Raw genomic sequence first — 22,523 nt, forward strand, 5'->3', positions numbered from 1 at the left:
GCTAACCGGATGTTACGTAAAACTACAAACAACCCAAGGCTGTTGAATTGTCTGTGGCAAAGCAGCATTTTCTTGAATAACCATAACTGGAAAACGATAATAAATCACTACTGGAAACTTATCAGGCTATAGAAGAAAACTGGGACGGCTGAAGAGCTAGGTAATTTGACCAAGTCTTTGTTTTACCAGTGACACATTCCTTTGATGCTGGGCTTCATCACAAAAACATTAGCTAGCTAGTTAGCTTGCTAGCCTGTTGGTTGGCATTAGTTAGCTAGCCAGAATGATAATTTTGACAGCAACGCAAGTTACTGCAAAATGTTGATGTTGGCTAGAACACTCAGTATGGTCTTTAGCTTTGGTATGATTCGTTTTGAGTTGCTAGGTGATGTGTAATGCTAGGAGGCACAGGACGGCGAACAAAACTGGATATGCTATTGAGTTAGCAATCTTCTAGCTAACGTTAACACAGTGAGCATTATACACGCATTAGCTAGTAGAATACAGAGTGACATTTCAAAGATATGGCGGAAAGAGAAAAAGATGAGACTCTGCGAAATTGTATACAATTATTTCCAACTGATAAAATCGATAGTTAAACAGTAGCTAGCTAACGTTGTATACCTGCTGCAGCCGCAGCACAAGGATTAATGTCCCCACTAGTACATGTTAGTTACCTAGATCAGGAGCTTCAACATACGGACAATTGTGGCATTGCCCCTGTGGTTGACCCAGGGTTGTCAATCAGGCCTGGTTATTGTGAAATTGCACCAGGGGGTATGTTCTACACTGAGCCAGAATGTGACCTCTTTGGACGATAAAGCGTTGACCTTTATGGGACGTAAGCCCCCATCCTCCAGATGTCACTCATGCATGCCAATTAGTTACCAGGCAACTGCCAGTCCAGTCTGGGGAGGATAAAGTAATTTAAGACATAGATTATCCCATATTCAAGGTACTGCTGTACTTGCATTTTTTTGTTCCCTGAGGCCTGGGAAATAATTGCTCATTTACACAATAGTTTGCATAAGATGTGCACTCCTGCAAATTTTACATTGCTGTTTCCTATTCACACAGGTTGGAAAAAGTTTATACAAAACCATGGTGGAATATTATCACATTTTAGGAGTCCTAAGAAATGCATCTCAAGAAGACATAAAAAAAGCGTAAGTAGTCTTGTCAAGTTTAGCGTATGTATTCCAATAGATAGACTGGCACTAGATGTAGATGAATGGATTTTCAGAAGTTTTAAATGGTTGATATACTGAGATAATAATACTGTTTAATGCATTTCTCTGCTTTCAGGTACAGAAAATTGGCACTAAAATGGCATCCTGACAAAAACCCAGAAAATAAGGAAGAAGCAGAGAAAAAGTTCAAAGAACTTTCTGAGGCCTATGAGGTTCTGTCAGATGGTAAGTCATACATTTTGAAAGGCGTTTGAAGCCAAGAGAACACAGTATTTATAATAGATGAACAATAAATAATGCACTGATATCTGCATCCATGACACGTAAAATACATCTAACCAAAATAAGTTATTTTCAAGGAAGCTGTTTGTTCACATACAATACCTGCATCCACAACTGTTATGCAATTGTTAAATGGTGTGTTAATGCGATGTGAGTAGTTGAGGTTGCGAAAGATTATATTTGATTCCTTCTGAAATTCGCCTTAATAATCCCATAAAGGCTGTATATGCTGATCTGTATGTACTTACCCAGTGTCATGTCCCTCTGAACCCTTGACAAGCATCCAGTGTATCTCACTTGTTATCATCCTTTTAATAATTTTACTGTTTGTTTTGATGTGAGTTTACGTTTTTCTATTCTGTTGTAGCCAACAAGAGGAACATGTATGATCGCTATGGTAAAGCAGGCCTAACAACAAACAGTGGAGGAGGTGGTAAGTCTTTATTAGGCTCTTGGCAGATGTCAGAAATGTATACAATTATTTTGTGGACGGTTTAATTGTTAGTTACTCTATTCATCTGTAATTAACAATCATAACACTTATTATTATTTCCACTAACCATATTCATAATTTTTGTTTTCATTTAGTTGGACATTACCACAATGGTGATCACTTCAACGAAGGGTTCACGTTCCGCAATCCTGAAGATGTCTTCAGAGAGTTCTTTGGCGGTCGAGATCCTTTTGCGGATTTCTTTGGTGAGCATTTTTTAGCTCAATTGCCCTCAGCTATGTTTAGACTGTTGTTGTTCATGTTTGCTGTGTTCTAGTGTACTATGGAATATATTGCCTTCTTGTTCTTGACACTTCTCCCAGTCATATTTAAGGTTAGAACTACAGTTCTAGGCATTCTGATACTTCTAGCTTGGAGTTTACATTTTTGACAACATAGCTACAGTATTTCACTTTGTGTGTATAGTATTGCTTACTAGGTGTGTCCAATCAATTTTGTAACCACTCCCTCTTTAAATTAGGGCTAATTGGAAAAGCTGTTTTAAAAGAGGACATTGTATTATGGCTTTGTACTCCCTGACGAAGGCCATGCAGCCGAAATGCGTCAGTAAAAAAAAAAACGTTGTTTCTACTGAACATAGAAATAAAGGCATTTTAATTAATTATATGAAGAGTGCCTTGGTCCTCCTTTCTTTTTGATGACTTATTCACCCCGTTTACCAAAGAGCACCTTCTGTCTACCAAAATGTACTATTGTGTACCTTAGTAGCACTTCCTTTCCTCCTCTTTCTACGAGCATTGGTTTTTGACTATTAGTAATACATTGTCAACAATATATATATTTTAAAGCTTTTACAGAGAGCGCTGCAGACGGAAGAGGGGGACAATCAGTAGGAGATAGAGCACAGAGATGAGGCAGGCAGAGATGAAATGGGCAACCAGAGAAGGAAAGTCAGTGATGAATGAGGGAGCCCAGTCGTCCTTTATGAGGATCATGTTGGGTTGGTTACAATAGACTCAGTATGCTTATCCCAGAAACGAATAATATAAATCATTTAGTTCATAGCATCTACTAGATTGGAGATTTACAGTCAGTAAATTGCATTACATTCACTTTCTGTGCGTAGGTGGTGTAGGTCTATTTATCTGAAAGCATGCAGGCTATTTCTCGTTGTTTATAACTTTAGCTGTCACCCAGAAATTGAACACAGTCTCTCTTCTCTTCACACTGTTTCTTCTCTTCTCCTGCAGGAGGGGATCCGTTTGGGGATGAGTTCTTCGGTGGAGGGAGGAGGCACCACAGGGGAGTGAGCAGGAGTCGAACCGGGGGACCCTTCTTCGGGGGATTTGGTGGCTTCCCACCGTTTGGTGCAGGCTTCACAGCGTTTGACCCAGGTCAGGAAACACAGGTCCCAGATATACAGTACCAGTCAAAAGTTAGGACACACCTACTCATTCAAGGCTTTTTCTTTATTTTTACTATTTTCTACGTTGTAGAATTATAGGGAATACATCAAAACAATGAAATAACACATATGGAATCATGTCACCAAAAATAGATTTTATATTTCAGGTTCTTCAAAATAGCCACCCTTTGCCTTAATGGCAGGTTTGCACACTCTTGGCATTCTCTCAACCATCTTCACCTGGAATGCTTTTCCAGCAGTCTTGAAAGAATTCCCACATATGCTGAGCATATTGGCTGCTTTTCCTTCACTCTGCGGTCCAACTCATCCCAAACCATCTCAATTGGGTTGTCTGGTGATTGTGGAGACCAGGTCATCTGATGCAGCACTCCATCACTCTCCTTGGTCAAATAGCCCTTACATGGCCTGTAGGTGTGTTTTGGGTAATTGTCCTGTTGAAAAACAAGTGATAGTCCCACTAAGTGCATACCAGATGGGATGGTGTATCGCTGCATATTGCTGTGGTAGCCATTCTGTTTAAGTGTGCCTTGAATTCTAGATAAACCACCTACAGTGTCACCAGCAAAGCACCATCCCTCCTCCATGCTTCACGGTGAGAACCACAGAGATCATCCATTCACCTAATCTGTGTCTCACAAAGACACTGCGGTTGGAACCAAAAATCTCAAATTTGGACTCATCAGACCAAAGAACAGATTTCCACCAGTCTAATGTCCATTTCATGTGTTTCTTGGCCCAAGCAAGTCTCTTCTTCTTACTGGTGTCCTTTTAGTAGTGGTTTCTTTGCAGCAATTCAACCATGAAGGCCTGATTACGTGGTCTCCTCTGAACAGTTGATGTTGAGATGTGTCTGTTACTTGAACTCTGTGAAGCATTCATTTGGGCTGCAATTTCTGAGGTGCAGTTAACTTTAATGACCTTATCCTCTGCAGCATAGGTAACTATGGGTCTTCCTTTCCTGTGGGGGTCCTCATGAGAGACATTTTCATCATAGCGCTTGATGGTTTTTGCAACGGCACTTGAATAAACTTTCAAAGTTCTTGAAATGTTCCGCATTGACTGACCTTCGTGTCTTAAAGTAATGTACAATGTAAAAAATAAAGAAAACCCTTGATTGAGTAGGTGTGTCCAAACATTTGACTGGTACTGTTCATATTTAATCAAAACATTATCCCAAAGAAACAAACATGTATGTTATTTATCAGTTCACCTTCTAATTTCTTAGGAAACACCTGGTCCTGTCTGTACTGTCAAATAAAGTGTAAAGCTATCAATCCAGAATCACTTTTCCTTAAAGCAGTTAGAGAATGTATTTGTTGATGCGTTTAGAGATGGGATTGTTATGGATCTATAAGTGAATGTCATCTCTGTTCCCTGACAGGCTTTACCTCTTTCGGACACATGGGTCACATGGGCCATATGAGTCCTATGGGCCATATGAGTCACATGGGTCATCTGGGAGGAGGAGGAGGAGGAGGCCATGGTGGCTTCACTGCCTTCTCCTCCACCTCTTTTGGTGGCGGGGGTGGAGGTGGAGGAGGCGGGATGGGCAACTTCCGCTCCGTATCAACCTCCACGAAATTCATCAACGGCAGGAAAATCACAACAAAAAGGTAGATTAGTAGCTCTCTAACCACACAGTGAAGTTGATATCGTTTTGTTTAGTCTTTAATTGTTATGCTGTCAAGCGGAAAATGCAACTAGTTAACTACTTTTCTATTAGGCCAGATAGCCTCTGATGATAGTGTATCCTTTAACATTGGTACTTATTGAAGTGCATTGATTTAGAAAATGATTTGAATCCCCCTCCATACTTTAGAATTGTGGAGAATGGACAGGAACGCGTAGAGGTGGAAGAAGACGGACAGTTAAGATCACTAACCGTCAATGGTAAGGAACAACTACTGCGACTGGATAACAAGTAATCTCCTGGAGCATTACCAGCACAAACTTGAGCTCAAAAAAACAATGTTATGTCATTGTTTGGATGTTTGTACTTATGTTTGGTTTTCCCTTGTTAGAGTTTGTAGGTCAGTGTCCATTGAGTAAATTCAATTTTCTATGCATTTTGTTAATGTATTTATGAATTTGAGCTGTCAACAATTTGGCTCAGGATGGAGTGTTATATTTGCGTTTGGGACCATGGTGTAAGTAAGTTAGGATCAGAGAACTTCTGTTTGTACTGTCTTTCTGTATGCACTTCGCTCTATTGCAGTCTCTCTCTGATAGTGTTTTGGACAAGGAACACTTTGTGCATTTGGATAAAGCATGACTTTGCTTTTTCATCTGGATATTAATATGAGTGTTAACTGGAAAACGTAACCCTGGCTTTAAAACCCTGTTTACGACCTGATTGCTTATCTAACCTTTGTTAGTAACATTTATTTTATAAATGCTGGTAGAAAGTGTTAATATGCTATTTTATTTGTTCTAATACAAGTGTTTTTAGTTGTTTTGTTCATTTCAGCATGTATGCCAATAAATGTTGTTCAGTCTTAATGTTATGATTGCATAACCATGCACAAATTAACGATTCATTATATAAATGATACATGAATATACAAGGAATTTTGTGTACTTTGTAAAACAATTTAAAATCAATAAATATGAATTTCATCCTTTTTTGGGGATTGGACGGACAGTCTTGAGTGGCGTGGTGTGCTGTTTCTTCTAGCAGAACAAGCAGTTCATCGTTCTAAACTGCTGCTTTGCTTACAGAGGATTGATCCCTTTGTGTGAGTGCATGCTACTGTACTAACTGCACGAACAGGCTTTCTATCTCCTAGATATCTTTCTATTGTCCTATTTTGCATGACATTTCTGTCTTGTCATTTACTGTGTTTTCATGGTGTGAAAGCATAATCAATGGAGGATATTCTTGCCATGTACATGATGTCAACTGGTCAGCTGAGTCCATAATAAAGTAGCATGGGAGCTACTTTTACCATAAGAATCACTTTATTGTAGTGTTAGGTATAGTTGACTTGACAAAGTTGCATGCATCTTGATTAGCCTCATTCACATTTAACTCTGCTCATCTACAGTGTATTTGGAAAGTATTCAGACCACTTGATTCCCCCCCCACATTTTGTTACATTACAGCCATAATTCAAAAATGTATTAAATTGTTCCCCCCCATCAATCTACACACAATACCCCATAATGACAACCCCCCCCCCCCCCACATTTTTTTTATATATATATATTTTTTTTTACATATCATTTACATAGGTATTCAGACCATTTTACTCAGTACATTGTTAAAGCACCTTTGGCAGCGATTACAGCCTTGAGTCTTCTTGGGCATGACGCTACAAGCTTGGCACACCTGTATTTGGGGAGTTTCTCCCATTCTTCTATGCAGATCTTCTCAAGCTTCTGTCAGGTTGGATGGGGAGCACCGCTGCAGACATGTTCGATTGGGTTCTAGTCCGGCCTCTGGCTTGGCCACTCTAGGACATTCAGAGACTTCTCCCGAAGCAACTGTCTGTTTAAGGTCGTTGTCCTGTTGGAAGTTTAACCTTCGCCCCAGTCTGAGGTCCTGAGTGCTCGAGCAGGTTTTTATCAAGGTTCTCTCTACTTTGCTCTGTTCCTCTTTCCCTTAATCCTGACTAGTCTCCCAGTCCCTGAAAAAAATCCCCACATCCTTATGATGCTGCCACCACAATCCATCACCGTAGGGATGGTGCCAGGTTTCCTCCAGACGTTACGCTTGGCATTCAGGTCAAAGAATCTTGGTTTCATCAGACCAGAGAATCTTATAGAAACATCTCAAGGATGATCAATGGAAACAGGATGCACCTGAGCTCAATTTCGAAGTCTCATAGCAATGGGTCTGAATACTAATGTAAATATGGTATTTCTGATGGATGAGGGAAGAAAATCATTTAATAAATTTTAGAGTAAGGTTGTATATCAAAATGTGGAAAAAGTCAAGGGGCTTGAATACTTTCCGAATGCACTGTATGTGAGATGATTAAATCCTCATTTTCTATGTTTCACTCCACGCCTCCTATTTACTGGAAAATGTTTAGAGTTATTGCAGATAGAAAGATGTGGTATAGAACAGACTGTGTTCTCTCTCACACACACTGTCTCACTCCTTTGTTTATATGACCCAAAATAATACACCCTACTGAAAAAGCATCAACTTTCACTCATAATATGGCATTTTTGAGATTTCACAGCATTTTTCCTTTGTCCCTTTTATGTATTTAGCAATTAACTGGTCAGTTCAACATGATCCATCTGATGGTTACACCTGTTTAGGTTCAGTCATTTACCTACTGTACGTCTGTTCTGATCCATGCATGGAAATCCAATGGAGCGTTTCCTATTGAAGACCGTATGTATTGTAAGGGGTAACTGGTGTCACCCCTCTCTTCTTACAACACCGCATTCCTCTCCCCAGGGGTAAAGCCTATTGCCACTGTTCAAGCAGTCCAACAGGAGGAGTGCAGACAAACTGTTACTGCACACTCTTCCAGTGCACATGCCTCCCGGTCCTCTGTTCCCCGTGCTCCTTGTCATCATGTAAAGACTTCCCCCCACAGGCCCACTCCAGACAGAGAGGAGGGAAGGAGCCCAGCTTCAGGTTAGAACCACTTTCAATACAGGATCCCTAACATTCCCATAATAGTACAGTGGGCAATATTTTTTTAAACTTTTTTATAAGGTACTTGGAAACATCATGGAGAAGGTGTGCAGGGATTAAATTCTCAATCAAAGTGGAATAATGTGTTTTTTGTTTTCATACTGTAGTTTTGGGCCTATCAAAAGAGTAGGAGTTGTGATCTAGTATCAATTTAGCCTTTTAAATCATAATGAATAAGACAAGGAGAGATCTCGTCCTAGATCAGGTTTCCTGCTCTGAGACGCAATGTGAATATGGGCCCTGGACTCATTGGATCCACAATCAAATAAGCTGTCTTTTTCTTATGCATCTCTCTCCAGTACACAGTGAAAACAAGAGGAAGAAACCCATGCCTGAGCCCACAGAGGATGCCAAAAAGAGAAAAACAGGATCCAGTACACACAGATCCTTGTCCTCCTAGTCAGCTACGGAAACAATATGTTATTGATACACCTTTAACAATGAATATTGTTTTAAAGGACACTTAAATATGGGGTCCTCAAAGCGCTTTAGCAAGAATGCACAGATACTGTAAATATATAATCCTGACTCGTTTTCTATTATATATCCTATCTTACGCCCATAGGAAAATGTGGGGTGCATCCGACTAAATGATTCAGAAAACCATGCAAAATACAATTGAAATGAGTTTAAATCATGACCCTTGTCTTCCCTTACATCCAGTAATATACATTACTAAAGGAACACTGTCGATTCGTTTAGCTGAAATATTGAATGGGTGATGTGCAGGGGTTGACTTGTCAGTCCATTATAATATATGTGATGGATGTTACTTCCTAGCTCCCAGTGCCCTCAGCAGAGGGTTCCATTTGCTCTGGGAGGGGAGGGACTTGTCCCTGTAGCCCTGGAACAGCTGAGGACCATCATGCTCCTCCTCCACCTCCGAACTGATCTCCATCTTCTGAACGATCAGCTTCAGCAGGTTGTGCTGCTTCTCGATAACATTAGACATCTCCTTCAGCCTGGGTAAATAATAGATCATCTATTTTAATAGTCTAAAAATGTGTGTAGTATTGAAGCGCTTAAAACAAAATTGATAGAATGCACTTTAAATACTGATAAACTAAATACTGATAAACAATATAATGTTAATACTTGTGCATTGCTCTGCTGTTGTATTTGAATAAGGTCAAACAAACCACTGGTGTGAGCTAAGTCCTCACCTGTACTTCTGTTTACTGATTTCCTGTTCCATAGGTGTAGATGGAGGGGAAGTGGGGCTGAGACGGGTTCTCTCATGCCCCATACCCAGCATTGCATAGAACATTTCTATCTGTTAAAGGAGATTCAGACTATTCATTATTACTGTTGTTTACCAAACATCTATACCAAAAACTAACAGTGTCCTGTGGTGGGCTTGGACACCCTCCATGTCTCTACATAAGTATTTCCATGCAGAGTATTAGTTGATTAAACAATCCTTTAAACTAACTGATTCTCAATTTGTATAGATCAATAGATAAACTGAAGAAAGTACTTAATTAAACGCCTTTGAAAGGAACTCAAAATATTTGTTCTGTTTTTCAATTTGAAAGCCCTTCCATTTTACGCAAACATTCAAAGGGCAGTTAACATATTATTTTAAATACAACCACTTGTAGAAAGTACACACCTTTCTGCCATAGGCTCTGTTAGGGTACTCAGTGAGAGAGGCCTGGTCAACCCTCTTCATTAACCAGTACGGCATCTTCTCCTCTAGACTAGTGTGAAGCTCAATCTGTATAATAATGGTTTATAATACATGCAGATTTTTTTTTTTATCCTGGCCGTCAAACACTAGTAAAGAGTTAGAAAATTATTTATGAGTTTGAAAAAGCATGACAATGAAATCAAAACACACCTGCATTCCCATTTGCTTCAGCACAGCATTCGCCTGTACTTCTGCTATGTCACCAACAGCCAAGCCAATCTATGTCACACAAAAGGTAGTCATGTATATGCAATGAAGCATTCGTAGTTGATAATGGGAGTATAAGAAAATGGCTTCCTGTAGGATTTTAGGACTTACCATTAGGTTCATGAGGAGAATGGGCACAGCGAAGGTGAACATAACAAAAATGGCATAGGTCAAAGAAGGGAATGGCAGAATCCCGTTCAGAAATGGCTTCAGGATATTTTCTTGGTAGTTGAGTTCTCCAACCATCATGACAAATACTTGCATGATTGCTAGCAGCATGCTAGATCCACTGTCAACAACGTTCTGGGAACAAAGATGCATGAAGTCATATACAGTGAACTCCAAAAGTGTTGGGACAGTGACACATTAGTTTGTTGTTGCTTTGGCTCTGTACTCCAGCACTTTGGATTTGAAGTGCAGACGGTCAGCTTTAATTTGAGGGTATTTTCATCCATATCGGGTGAACCATTAAGAAATTACAGCACTTTATGTGCATAATCCCCCCATTTTAGGGAACCAAAAGTATTGCAACAAATTCACTTACAGTTGAAGTCGGAAGTTTACATACAACTTAGCAAAATACATTTCAACTCAGTTTTTCACAATTCCTGACATTTAATCCTTGTAAAAATGCCCTGTCTTAGGTCAGTTAGAATCACCACTTTATTTAAAGAATGTGAAATGTCAGAATAATAGTAGAGAGAATGATTTATTTCAGCTTTTATTTATTTCATCACATTCCCAGTGAGTCAGATGTTTACATACACTCAATTAGTATTTGGTAGCATTGCCTTTACATGATTTAACTTGGGTCAAACGTTTCGGGAAGCGTTCCACAAGCTTCCCACAATAAGTTGGGTGGTTTTGGCCCATTCCTCCTGACAGAGCTGGTGTAACTCAGTCAGGTTTGTAGGCCTCTTTGCTCGCACACTCTTTTTCAGTTCTACCCACACATTTTCTATGGGATTGAGGTCAGGGCTTTGTGATGGTCACTCCAACACCTTGACTTTGTTGTCCTTAAGCCATTTTGCAGCAACTTTGGAAGTATGCTTGGGGTCATTGTCCATTTGGAAGACCCATTTGCGACCAAGCTTTAACTTCCTGAGTGATGTCTTGAGACGTTGCTTCAATATATCCACATAATTTTCCTGCCTCATGATGCCATCTATTTGGTGAAGAGCACCAGTCACTCCTGCAGCAAAGCATCCCCACAACATGATCCTGCCACCCCCATGCTTCATGGTTGGGATGGTGTTCTTCGGCTTGCAAGCCTCCCCTTTTTCCTCCAAACATAACGATGGTCATAATGGTCAAACAGTTCTATTTTTGTTCATCAGACCAGAGGACATTTCTCCAAAAAGTATGATCTTTGTCCCCATGTGCAGTTGCAAGACGGCGGTTTTGGAGCAGTGGCTTCTTCCTTGCAGGTTATGTCGATATAGGACTCGTTTTACTGTGAATATAGATACTTTTGTACCTGTTTCCTCCAGCATCTTCACAAGGTCCTTTGCTGTTGTTCTGGGATTGATTTGCACTTTTCGCAACAAAGTACGTTCATCTCTAGGAGACAGAACGCGTCTCCTTCCTGAGCGGTATGACGGCTGCGTGGTCCCATGGTGTTTATTCTTGCGTACTATTGTTTATACAGATGAATGTGGTACCTTCAAGAGTTTGGAAATTGCTCCCAAGGATGAACCAGACATGTGGAGGTCTACAATATTTTTTCTGAGGTCTTGTCTGTTTTATTTAGATTTTCCCATGATGTCAAGCAAAGAGGCACTGAGTTTGAAGGTAGGCCTTGAAATACATCCACAGGTACACCTCCAATTGACTTAAATTATGTCAATTTGCCTATCAGAAGCTTCTAAAGCCATGACATCATTTTCTGGAATTTTCCAAGCTGTTTAAAGGTACAGTCAACTTAGTGAATGTAAACTTCTGCCCCACTGGAATTGTGATACAGTGAATTATAAGTGAAATAATCTGTCTGTCAACAATTGTTGGAAAAATGACTTGTGTCATGCACAAAGTAGATGTCCTAACCGTCTTGCCAAACTATAGTTTGGTTACAAGAGATTGTGGAGGGGTTGAAAAACGAGTTTGAATGACTCCAAACTAAGTGTATGTAAACTTCTGACTTCAACTGTATATGTGTATTAAATAAGTCAAAAGTTAAGTATTTGGTTCCATATTCCTAGCACGCAATGATTACATCCAGTTTGTGACTCTACAAATTTGTTGGATGCATTTGCTGTTCGTTTTGGTTTACGTTTCAGATTATTTTGTACCCAATAGAAATGAATGGTAAATAATGTGTTGTGTCATTTTGGAGTCACTGTTTCTATGGATAAGCCTGAATAAATTGTGAATTATGGTGATTGTGAAAGTTAGACACACAAATATCCCCCCCCCCACACACACAAATATCCTCTCCTATTATTGTAATGGTGAGAGGTTAGCATGTCTTGGGGGTATGATATTTGTGTGTTTTGTAACTTTCATCATTATTCATGATTCATTCAGGATTTTCCGTAATCATGATAGCATCCTCATTAATGTAGTAGTGTTAGAAAGATATTATATTTTTATTTTCAATTAAAGAGACTCCAAAATGACACAATACATTTTTTACCATTATTTTCTAATGAGCACAAAATAATCTGAAACCACCAAAAATGCATCCATCATATTTATAGAGTCACAAGCTTGCTGTAGTCATTGCGTGCTATGAATATGGGACCAAATACTTAACTTTTGACTACTTTAAAATACATTAGTAAAATGGGAGGACTACAGTATGTACAAAAAGTGCTGTAATTTCTAAACGGTTCACCCCATATGAATGAAAATACCCTCAGATTAAAGCTGACAGTCTGCACTTTAACCTCATAGTCATTGCATCATTTAAAATCCAAAGCGCTGGAGTACAAAGCCAAAAGAACAACAAATGTGTCCCTCTCACCAATGCTTTCGGAGCTCACTGTAACTGTGGAAATGCATTATACAAATACAGGTACAAGTTATTGGTCATTTCTAACAGATGTTCACAGACAAAACATTCAGCTACATACATTACACAATACAATGTTCTTCACATAGAGATAAAACATTGTTAAATCTCTATGGTCCTGTAAACATACCTGGTCTTGTATCAGGGCATAGAAAGCCAATGCAAATGCAAGCAGCAAGAAGAAGAACAGTACAATGATGCTTAAAAGAGTTTTTGCAATCTCTAAAAACATCACCACGTAGATCCCAACACGTTCAAACCTGTGGACCAATAGTGATGTCATTTCTTAAAATGGCTTTTGTTGATAAAAATACATTTGATCAGTTAATATAAATAACTGTTTCTTCAAAGATGAATCTCAGTAAACCTGCACTATTTTATGTACAAAATACATTCAGTCTCCATACCGTTGGAAATAGAGGAGAAAGTTGATCCAGGATAGAAGAACTGCCACTACCCCAGCCTCCCAATGCCATGTCTCCTTGAAGTCCATCAGTAAAGGGATCACAAACAACAGAGACGTGACGGCGGCACCCCAGTCCAATGCATTGGTCACATCACGGAAGTACTTTGAACCCTTGAATAGAAACACATCAAATTAACATCTATTTCAAAATTGTAACGAATTCGGGAGGTAGCCCTGAATGGGTCTCGAACCCGGGTTCAGCGACTGTCAACCCACCACCTTAAACGTTATACCAAGTTATCCAAACTCTTTGACAAGGTTGCTAGGTGTTGGGTTAATTTCGCTACAATATATTTAAAATGATCAAATCACACAACCAGATAAATCACATACCATGGATTGAGGCTACAGTATTTAGAACAGATGTACATTTCCATGATTACCTGCTGAACTATCTGCACCAGCTCCTTGCCAACTGTGTACAGATTCATGGCAAGAATCAGGAACATGCAGGTGGTGATAAGATAGCATTGCTGTGAAGATGGAGGAGTTGTTATTGAATTGGGTTTCTGAGACAAACAAATACACTAGGAAAGAAGTCTAAAGTCTTGCTGTGGATGTAATCGGATCTCATACGGCACCTTGTCAAGGGAGGTGGTCACCATGCTTACTGATGATGATGGTGATGTAGTTTGGGTGACATTGGTGTTGAGGATGGGCTTCAGAGTATGAATGATGTGTGTCAGAGGCCCCAGACCAAGTGAGTAGACAGCCAGATTGAGCAGATGCACTTTGATGCCATAGGCGTTCCTAAATAGATATAAGAAACCATTTGGTGAGTATTCGCAGGTGACTGTTCACTAATATATTTTGTATATAGCTTACTATATACTGTAGCTTGGCATGACTTTTCATTTGATGTTGTCAATATTTACAGTGTTGGAGACAGTAGTGTCATGTTAATATTTACAGTGTTGGAGACAGTAGTATGATGTTAATATTTACAGTGTTGGAGACAGTAGTGTCATGTTAATATTTACAGTGTTGGAGACAGTAGTGTCATGTTAATATTTACAGTGTTGGAGACAGTAGTATGATGTTAATATTTACAGTGTTGGAGACAGTAGTGTCATGTTAATATTTACAGTGTTGGAGACAGTAGTGTCATGTTAATATTTACAGTGTTGGAGACAGTAGTGTCATGTTAATATTTACAGTGTTGGAGACAGTAGTATCATGTTAATATTTACAGTGTTGGAGACAGTAGTGTCATGTTAATATTTACAGTGTTGGAGACAGTAGTATCATGTTAATATTTACAGTGTTGGAGACAGTAGTATGATATTAATATTTACAGTGTTGGAGACAGTTGTATAATGTTAATATTTACAGTGTTGGAGACAGTAGTGTCATGTTAATATTTACAGTGTTGGAGACAGTTGTATGATGTTAATATTTACAGTGTTGGAGACAGTAGTGTCATGTTAATATTTACAGTGTTGGAGACAGTAGTGTCATGTTAATATTTACAGTGTTGGAGACAGTAGTGTCATGTTAATATTTACAGTGTTGGAGACAGTAGTATCATGTTAATATTTACAGTGTTGGAGACAGTAGTATCATGTTAATATTTACAGTGTTGGAGACAGTAGTATGATGTTGATATTTAGAGGGTTGGAGACGGTAGTATGATGTTGATATTTACAGGGTTGGAGACGGTAGTATGATGTTGATATTTACAGTGTTGGAGACAGTAGTATGATGTTGATATTTACAGTGTTGGAGACAGTAGTATCATGTTAATATTTACAGTGTTGGAGACAGTAGTATGATGTTGATATTTAGAGGGTTGGAGACGGTAGTATGATGTTGATATTTACAGGGTTGGAGACGGTAGTATGATGTTGATATTTACAGTGTTGGAGACAGTAGTATGATGTTGATATTTACAGTGTTGGAGACAGTAGTATCATGTTAATATTTACAGTGTTGGAGACAGTAGTATCATGTTAATATTTACAGTGTTGGAGACAGTAGTATCATGTTAATATTTACAGTGTTGGAGACAGTTGTATGATGTTAATATTTACAGTGTTGGAGACAGTAGTATCATGTTAATATTTACAGTGTTGGAGACAGTTGTATGATGTTAATATTTACAGTGTTGGAGACAGTAGTGTCATGTTAATATTTACAGTGTTGGAGACAGTAGTGTCATGTTAATATTTACAGTGTTGGAGACAGTAGTATCATGTTAATATTTACAGTGTTGGAGACAGTTGTATGATGTTAATATTTACAGTGTTGGAGACAGTAGTATGACGATAACGTATTATGATAAAGGTCATGCAGTGTCACTCACCATTTCATTTCTAGATACTTCTTGCAGACAGGATGGGTCAGAAGCTCTATGCAATTAAATTGCACCATGGACTAGTAAAAAATAACAATATAAACTCTTTGAATACATATCAGATAATTATGTTTTCCTTTTCACTATCCAACAATGTTGTGTTGTGGGAATGACAAATACATGCAGTGCCTTCAGAAAGTATTCCGACCTCTTGATTTTTTCCACATTTTGTTACGTTACAGCTTCATTCTGAAATGAATTAAATATTGTTTTCCCCTTGTCAATGTACACAAAATACTCCATAATTACAAAGCAAAAATAGGTTTTTAGAAATGTTTGCTAATTTACAAAAAAAAAATGAAATATCACATTTGCATAAATATTCAGACACTTTAAGCAATACATTGTTGAAGCACCTTTGGCAGCGATTACAGCCTTATGTCTTCTTGGGTATGATGCTACAAGCTTGGCACACCTGTATTTGGGGAGTTTCTCCCATTCTTCTCTGCAGATCCTCTCAAGCTCTGTCAGTTTGGATGGGGAGCGTCGATGCACAGCTATTTTCAGGTCTCTCCAGAGAATGCTGCCCTTATGGTCCACTCTACCATAAGGGCCTTATTGGTGGAGTGCTGCAGAGAATAACATTTGATTTGATTTGATTTGAGATGTTCGATTGGGTTCAAGTCCGGGCTCTGGCTGGGCCACTCAAGGACATTCAGAGACTTGTCCGGGAGCCACTCCTGTGTTGTCTTGGCTGTGTGTTTAGGTTTAGGTTTAGGTGAACTTTCACCCCAGTCTGAGGTCCTGAGCTCTCTGGAGCAGGTTTTCATCAAGGATCTCTCTATACTTTGCTCCGTTCATCTTTCCCTCAATCCTGACTAGTCTACCAGTCCCTGCCTCTGAAAAACATCCCCACAGCATGATGCTGCCACCACCATGCTTCACCGTAGGGATGGTGCCAGGTTTTCTCCAGACGTGACACTAGGGAATTCTGGCCAAAGAGATCAATCTTGGTTTCATCAGACCAGAGAATCTTGTTTCTCATAGTCTGAGAGTCTTTAGGTGCCTTTTGGCAAACTCCAAGTAGGCCGTCATGTGCCTTTTACTGAGGGGTAGCTTCCGTCTGGCCACTCTACCATAAGGGCCTTATTGGTGGAGTGCTGCAGAGATGGTTGTTCTTTTGGAAGGTTCTCCCATCTCCACAGAGGAACTCTGGAGCTCTGTCAGAGTGATTGCTCAGATTACTCAGTTTGGTGGTCTTGGTGGTTCCAAACTTCTTCCATTTAAGAATGATGGAAGCCACTGTGTTTTTGGGGAACTTCAATGCTGCAGACATTGTTTGGTACCCTTCCCCAGATCTGTGCCTCGACACAATCTTGTCTCGGAGCTCTACGGACAATTCCTTCGACCTCATGGCTTTATTTTTACTCTGACATACACCGTCAACTGTGGGACCTTATCTATACAGGCGTGTGCCTTTCCAATCATGTCCAATCAATTGAATTTACCACAGGTGGACTCCAATCAAGTTGTAGAAACATCTCAAGGATTATCAATGGAAACAGGATGCACCTGAGCTCAATTTTGATTATGTAAGAATATTCAAAGGTAAATACACAACGCAGAGGACTAAAGGTCAAGAGGGGAACTGAAGATTAATGGTTTAGGGACACGGGAGGAATTTCAGTCCAGGACTCATAGCTACATGTGGCAAGTTCTCATTGGTTCAAATTGTCTATACATTGAGCCTGAAACGGGATACTTGTTATTTGACCATTGGTCCAATTTTGCTGCAAGGAATTCTAATTGGTCAACCGCAGGCTAGGGTTGGGGTATAAACTACATCCTGTCTCTTTGTTCAGTGGAGAAATCATTGAGGACAGGGTAGAATGAACATCTGTCATCTACTTTCCAGCATAACAACTATGATTTGTTCTCTTTGAATAAATATATTGTTCTCCCCCTGATTTGCTTTGGGGTCTGTGTTATTAAAGAATAACATCAACTGCTCACAATTCTCATAGCAAAGGGTCTGAATACTTATGTAAATTTGATGTTTCTGTTTTTATTTTTAATACATTTGCAGAAATGTCTAAAAATCTGTTTTCGATTTGTCATTATGGGATATTGTGTGTAGATTGCTGGAAGTTAAAAAAAAAATCAATTTAAGAATAATGTTGTAATGTAACAAAATGTGGGAAAAGTCAAGGGGTCAAATTACATTCCGAAGTCACCGTATATGACCTGTTTCTGATATTGCACTGTTTTGCTTTAAAGTGTTAGTTGGGGAAACTTCATGGCCCTTAACCCTAGAGAAAAATTCCATGTTTGAAAACAGTGCAGTTCAGTTTACAGTAGTGTTTCACAACCCTGGTCCTCCAGTACCCTCAACAGTACACATTTTCTTTGTAGCCCTGGACAAACACACCTCATTCAACTCATTGAGGGCTTGATGATTAGTTGACAAGTTGAATCAGGTGTGCTTGTCCAGGGTTACAATAAAAATATGTACTGTTGGGGTACAGGGGGACCAGAGTTGGGAAACACTGCTCTACAGTATTGCAGTGGGTACTAACGTTTAGAGCAGTGAGAGGCTGGAAGTAGTAGCTTTTGTCTGTTTTTGCAAGCTTAATGATATGAATGGGAGCTTGGAGCCATTTGAAAGTGTACTCGATCTGTTGATAAAAGACATATTAGTTTACAACACGCGCTAACTGGAATGTTTTTGTGAATTTGATTAAGCAATAATGAATCTGAGTTTTAAGAAGGTAATACCAAATACAGAATAGAGAGAACAGACGTACAGAGTAGTTGTAACTATTTACGTCATCATCTGACTCCTCCACACAAGTGTCCAAAAGATGCTGTGGAGAAACACTGCACCATTAATGTTTTCTAATATGCTGACTGAGAAATGGGAGATTTGTATCCATTTCCTTTATGATAGTTACCTTTATGCATAGTTAAAAAAAACTTTAAAAAACTAACTTTGAATGACTCAGGCAGGAACTCTATCATGTCCATGACAACACATCGCTTAGTTGACTTCACTTTGAACAATAGCATAGCCTCAGCACATCTGAAACAAACAGGTTATATTGTACATGTCAATATGGCATTGTCATGCACTCCAACTGAATACCAATAATCAAACACATCACTGTACTGTCAAAGCATCGTAACAGCACATAGATAAAGTATCCACTGTATCTTGCAACAGTGGCCCAACCTCTCATTGTGGATAACAGCGAAGGCAACGTCTTTCCTGCCGTTGAGAACAGCTTCGTGGAGGAAGGAGGCATCACTCTTGTTGAGCGTCATCTGGGCCCCTCTGCCCAGGAGCAGTGTCACTGCAGCCGCATGGCCCTCCCTGGCAGCCAGATGTAACGCTGTGTTCTGGACCAAAAGTAAAACATAGCACTTCGAAATTAGAACAGAGGATTGTATATAACAGCAACAATAACCTTTGGATTTCCTTTTTCAGAAAGAGGAATGATATCTATTTGTGGAAGACTTTCTCAGTATTTCAACATAGACATCTTACTCCCTCAAGCTAAACAGAAAGGAAACAGATAAGATGAGCCCACCTCAGGGTAAGGGAATGTGAAGATGAGCCCACCTCAGGGTAAGGGAATGTGAAGATGAGCCCACCTCAGGGTAAGGGAATGTGAAGATGAGCCCACCTCAGGGTAAGGGAATGTGAAGATGAGCCCACCTCAGGTTAAGGAATTGTGAAGATGAGCCCACCTCAGGGTAAGGAAATGTGAAGATGAGCCCACCTCAGGGTAAGGGAATGTGAAGATGAGCCCACCCCAGGGTAAGGGAATGTGAAGAAGAGCCCACCTCAGGGTAAGGGAATGTGAAGATGAGCCCACCTCAGGGTAAGGGAATGTGAAGATGAGCCCACCTGAGGGTAAGGGAATGTGAAGATGAGCCCACCTCAGGGTAAGGGAATGTGAAGATGAGCCCACCCGAGGGTAAAGGAATGTGAAGATGAGCCCCCCTGAGGGTAAGGAAATGTGAAGATGAGCCCACCTCAGGGTAAGGGAATGTGAAGATGAGCCCACCTCAGGGTAAGGGAATGTGAAGACGAGCCCACCTCAGGGTAAGGGAATGTGAAGAAGAGCCCACCTCAGGGTAAGGGAATGTGAAGATGAGCCCACCTCAGGGTAAGGGAATGTGAAGATGAGCCCACCTCAGGTTAAGGAAATGTGAAGATGAGCCCACCTGAGGGTAAGGGAATGTGAATATGAGCCCACCTTAGAGTAAGGTAATGTGAAGATGAGCCCACCTGAGGGTAAGGGAATGCGAAGATGAGCCCACCTCAGGGTAAGGGAATGTGAAGATGAGCCCACCTCAAGGGTAAGAGAATGTGAAGATGAGCCCACCTCAGGTTAAGGAAATGTGAAGATGAGCCCACCTCAGGATAAGGGAATGTGAAGATGAGCCCACCTCAAGGGTAAGAGAATGTGAAGATGAGCCCACCTCAGGTTAAGGAAATGTGAAGATGAGCCCACCTGAGGGTAAGGGAATGTGAAGACGAACCCACCTCAGGGTAAAGGAATGTGAAGATGAGCCCACCTCAGGGTAAGGGAATGTGAAAATGAGCCCACCTGAGGGTAAAGGAATGTGAGGATGGGCCCACCTCAGGGTAAGGGAATGTGAAGACAAGCCCACCTCAGGGTAAGGGAATGTGAAGAAGAGCCCACCTCAGGGTAAGGGAATGTGAAGACGAGCCCACCTCAGGGTAAAGGAATGTGAAGATGAGCCCACCTCAAGGTAAGGGAATGTGAAGACGAGCCCACCTCAGGGTAAGGGAATGTGAAGAAGAGCCCACCTCAGGGTAAGGGAATGTGAAGACGAGCCCACCTCAGGGTAAAGGAATGTGAAGATGAGCCCACCTCAGGGTAAGGGAATGTGAAGATGAGCCCACCTGAGGGTAAGGGAATGTGAAGATGAGCCCACCTCAGGGTAAAGGAATGTGAAGATGAGCCCACCTCAGGGTAAGGGAATGTGAAGATGAGCCCACCTCAGGGTAAGGGAATGTGAAGATGAGCCCACCTCAGGGTAAGGGAATGTGAAGATGAGCCCACCTCAGGGTAAGGTAATGTGAAGATGAGCCCACCTGAGGGTAAGGGAATGTGAAGATGAGCCCACCTCAGGGTAAGGGAATGTGAAGATGAGCCCACCTGAGGGTAAGGGAATGTGAAGATGAGCCCACCTGAGGGTAAGGGAATGTGAAGATGAGCCCACCTCAGGGTAAGGAATTGTGGAAAAAGAGAGGACCCAAACCATGTCTTCATCTGTTTTGTCCAGCAGTTTGATATTTGATTGCAGAAGTATGATCATGGTCTGGGTATATCCCTCTGCTGCAGCGTGATGTAGACAGGTCCAACCTTTAGAATCACTGCAATGGCATATAGTAAACATTCATTAGTACTGCAGCTGATTCAAAATGGAAAATCTAGTAAAAATATAGACATTGTTTTTCACTGGTTTGGGCAATAATGGTTCACCTCACTTGGGTTAACATCGAGTTTGAGTGAGTGTGTGCGTAGCAGGTCTGAAATACTGTCAGTGGTGTAAAGTAATTAAGTAAAAATACTTGAAAGTACTACTTAAGTAGTGTTTTTGGGTATCTGTACTTTTACTTTTGCTTCAGTACATTCCTAAAGAAAATGATGTACTTTTTACTCCATACATTTTCCCTGACACCCAAAAGTACTCGTTACATTTTGAATACTTAGCAATACAGGAAATGTGTCTAATTCACACACTTATCAAGAGAACATCCCTACTGCCTCTGATCTGGCAGACTCACTAAACACATGCTTTGAATGTAAATTATGTCTGAGTGTTGGAGCATGCCTATGTCTATCCGTAAAAAAAGAAAGAAAGAAAATGATGCCATCTGGTTTGCTTTATATAAGGAATAAAAAATTATGTATACTTTTACTTGTTATAATTAAGTATATTTTAGCAATTACATTTTCCTTTAATTTTTTAAATTTTTTAATTTAACCTTTATTTAACCAGGTAGACAAGTTGAGAACAAGTTCTCATTTACAATTGCGACCTGGCCAAGATAAAGCAAAGCAGTTCGACACATACAACGACACAGATTTACACATGGAGTAAAACAAACATACAGTCAATAATACAGTATAAACAAGTCTATATACAATGTGAGCAAATGAGGTGAGATAAGGGAGGTAAAGGCAAAAAAAGGCCATGGTGGCAAAGTAATTACAATATAGCAAGTAAAACACTGGAATGGTAGATTTGCAGTGGAAGAATGTGCAAAGTAGAAATAAAAATAATTGGGTGCAAAGGAGCTAAATAAATAAATAAAATACAGTAGGGAAAGAGGTAGTTGTTTGGGCTAAATTATAGGTGGGCTATGTACAGGTGCAGTAATCTGTGAGCTACCGCTTAATACTTAATGTTATTTAAAACCAAATACTTTTGGACTTTTACTCAAGTAGTATTGTCACGACTTCCGCCGAAGTCGGTCCCTCTTCTTGTCCCTCTCCTTGTTCGGGCGGCGTTCGGCGGTCGACGTCACCGGCTTTCTAGCCACCACAGATCCACTTTTCATTTTCCATTTGTTCTGTCTTTGTCTTATCGCACCTGGCTTTACTTCATCAATCACTTGCTTGTTATTTAACCCCCTGTTCTACATGTTGTATTTGTGAGTGATTGTTTGTTGTATTGTGTGTGTATATTACGTGTTATGTTTGAATTTTTGAGTAAAGTATTTTATTACTAATATCTGCTGTCCTGCGCCTGACTCATCTCACCAGCTACACACAGACGCCTTTACAAGTATTTTACTGGGTGACTGTCACTTT

At 40.1% G+C, this 22,523-nt stretch overlaps 2 protein-coding genes across 2 annotated transcripts in view; one reads left to right on the top strand and one right to left on the bottom strand.

Moving 5' to 3' along the window:
* Positions 1–9,484, top strand: LOC109875056 (dnaJ homolog subfamily B member 6). Its single transcript, XM_020467203.2, has 10 exons — positions 1–160; positions 1,078–1,166; positions 1,306–1,415; positions 1,840–1,905; positions 2,061–2,171; positions 3,177–3,320; positions 4,734–4,965; positions 5,172–5,242; positions 7,764–7,946; positions 8,306–9,484. Exons 2-10 carry the CDS (start codon positions 1,102–1,104, stop codon positions 8,404–8,406), a joined length of 1,083 nt encoding a protein of 360 aa, XP_020322792.1. The 5' UTR covers positions 1–160; positions 1,078–1,101; the 3' UTR covers positions 8,407–9,484.
* Positions 8,753–22,523, bottom strand: part of LOC109874702 (transient receptor potential cation channel subfamily A member 1) — a 23,110-nt gene continuing 9,339 nt past the window's right edge. The window contains exons 13-27 of the mRNA XM_031809691.1: positions 20,965–21,079; positions 18,902–19,068; positions 18,661–18,751; positions 18,477–18,536; positions 18,249–18,347; positions 15,682–15,752; positions 13,961–14,129; positions 13,763–13,852; positions 13,321–13,490; positions 13,044–13,173; positions 10,015–10,206; positions 9,847–9,915; positions 9,619–9,723; positions 9,170–9,279; positions 8,753–8,968 (exon numbers count right to left, since the gene is read on the bottom strand). Of these exons, the coding sequence (XP_031665551.1) occupies positions 8,776–8,968; positions 9,170–9,279; positions 9,619–9,723; positions 9,847–9,915; positions 10,015–10,206; positions 13,044–13,173; positions 13,321–13,490; positions 13,763–13,852; positions 13,961–14,129; positions 15,682–15,752; positions 18,249–18,347; positions 18,477–18,536; positions 18,661–18,751; positions 18,902–19,068; positions 20,965–21,079 (1,831 nt within the window). The 3' untranslated portion in view covers positions 8,753–8,775. The remainder of the gene's footprint in view (positions 8,969–9,169; positions 9,280–9,618; positions 9,724–9,846; positions 9,916–10,014; positions 10,207–13,043; positions 13,174–13,320; positions 13,491–13,762; positions 13,853–13,960; positions 14,130–15,681; positions 15,753–18,248; positions 18,348–18,476; positions 18,537–18,660; positions 18,752–18,901; positions 19,069–20,964; positions 21,080–22,523) is intronic.

Source organism: Oncorhynchus kisutch, linkage group LG30, assembly GCF_002021735.2.
Source record: "Oncorhynchus kisutch isolate 150728-3 linkage group LG30, Okis_V2, whole genome shotgun sequence".
Taxonomy (NCBI): domain Eukaryota; kingdom Metazoa; phylum Chordata; class Actinopteri; order Salmoniformes; family Salmonidae; genus Oncorhynchus; species Oncorhynchus kisutch.

Bases quoted from the DNA above. Each gene is read 5' to 3' on its own strand.
- LOC109875056 (XM_020467203.2), top strand. From the start codon at position 1,102: ATGGTGGAATATTATCACATTTTAGGAGTCCTAAGAAATGCATCTCAA. The intron at 1,167-1,305 runs GTAAGTAGTCTT...CTCTGCTTTCAG, and splicing joins CAAGAAGACATAAAAAAAGC to GTACAGAAAATTGGCACTAA. The intron at 7,947-8,305 runs GTTAGAACCACT...ATCTCTCTCCAG, and splicing joins GGGAAGGAGCCCAGCTTCAG to TACACAGTGAAAACAAGAGG.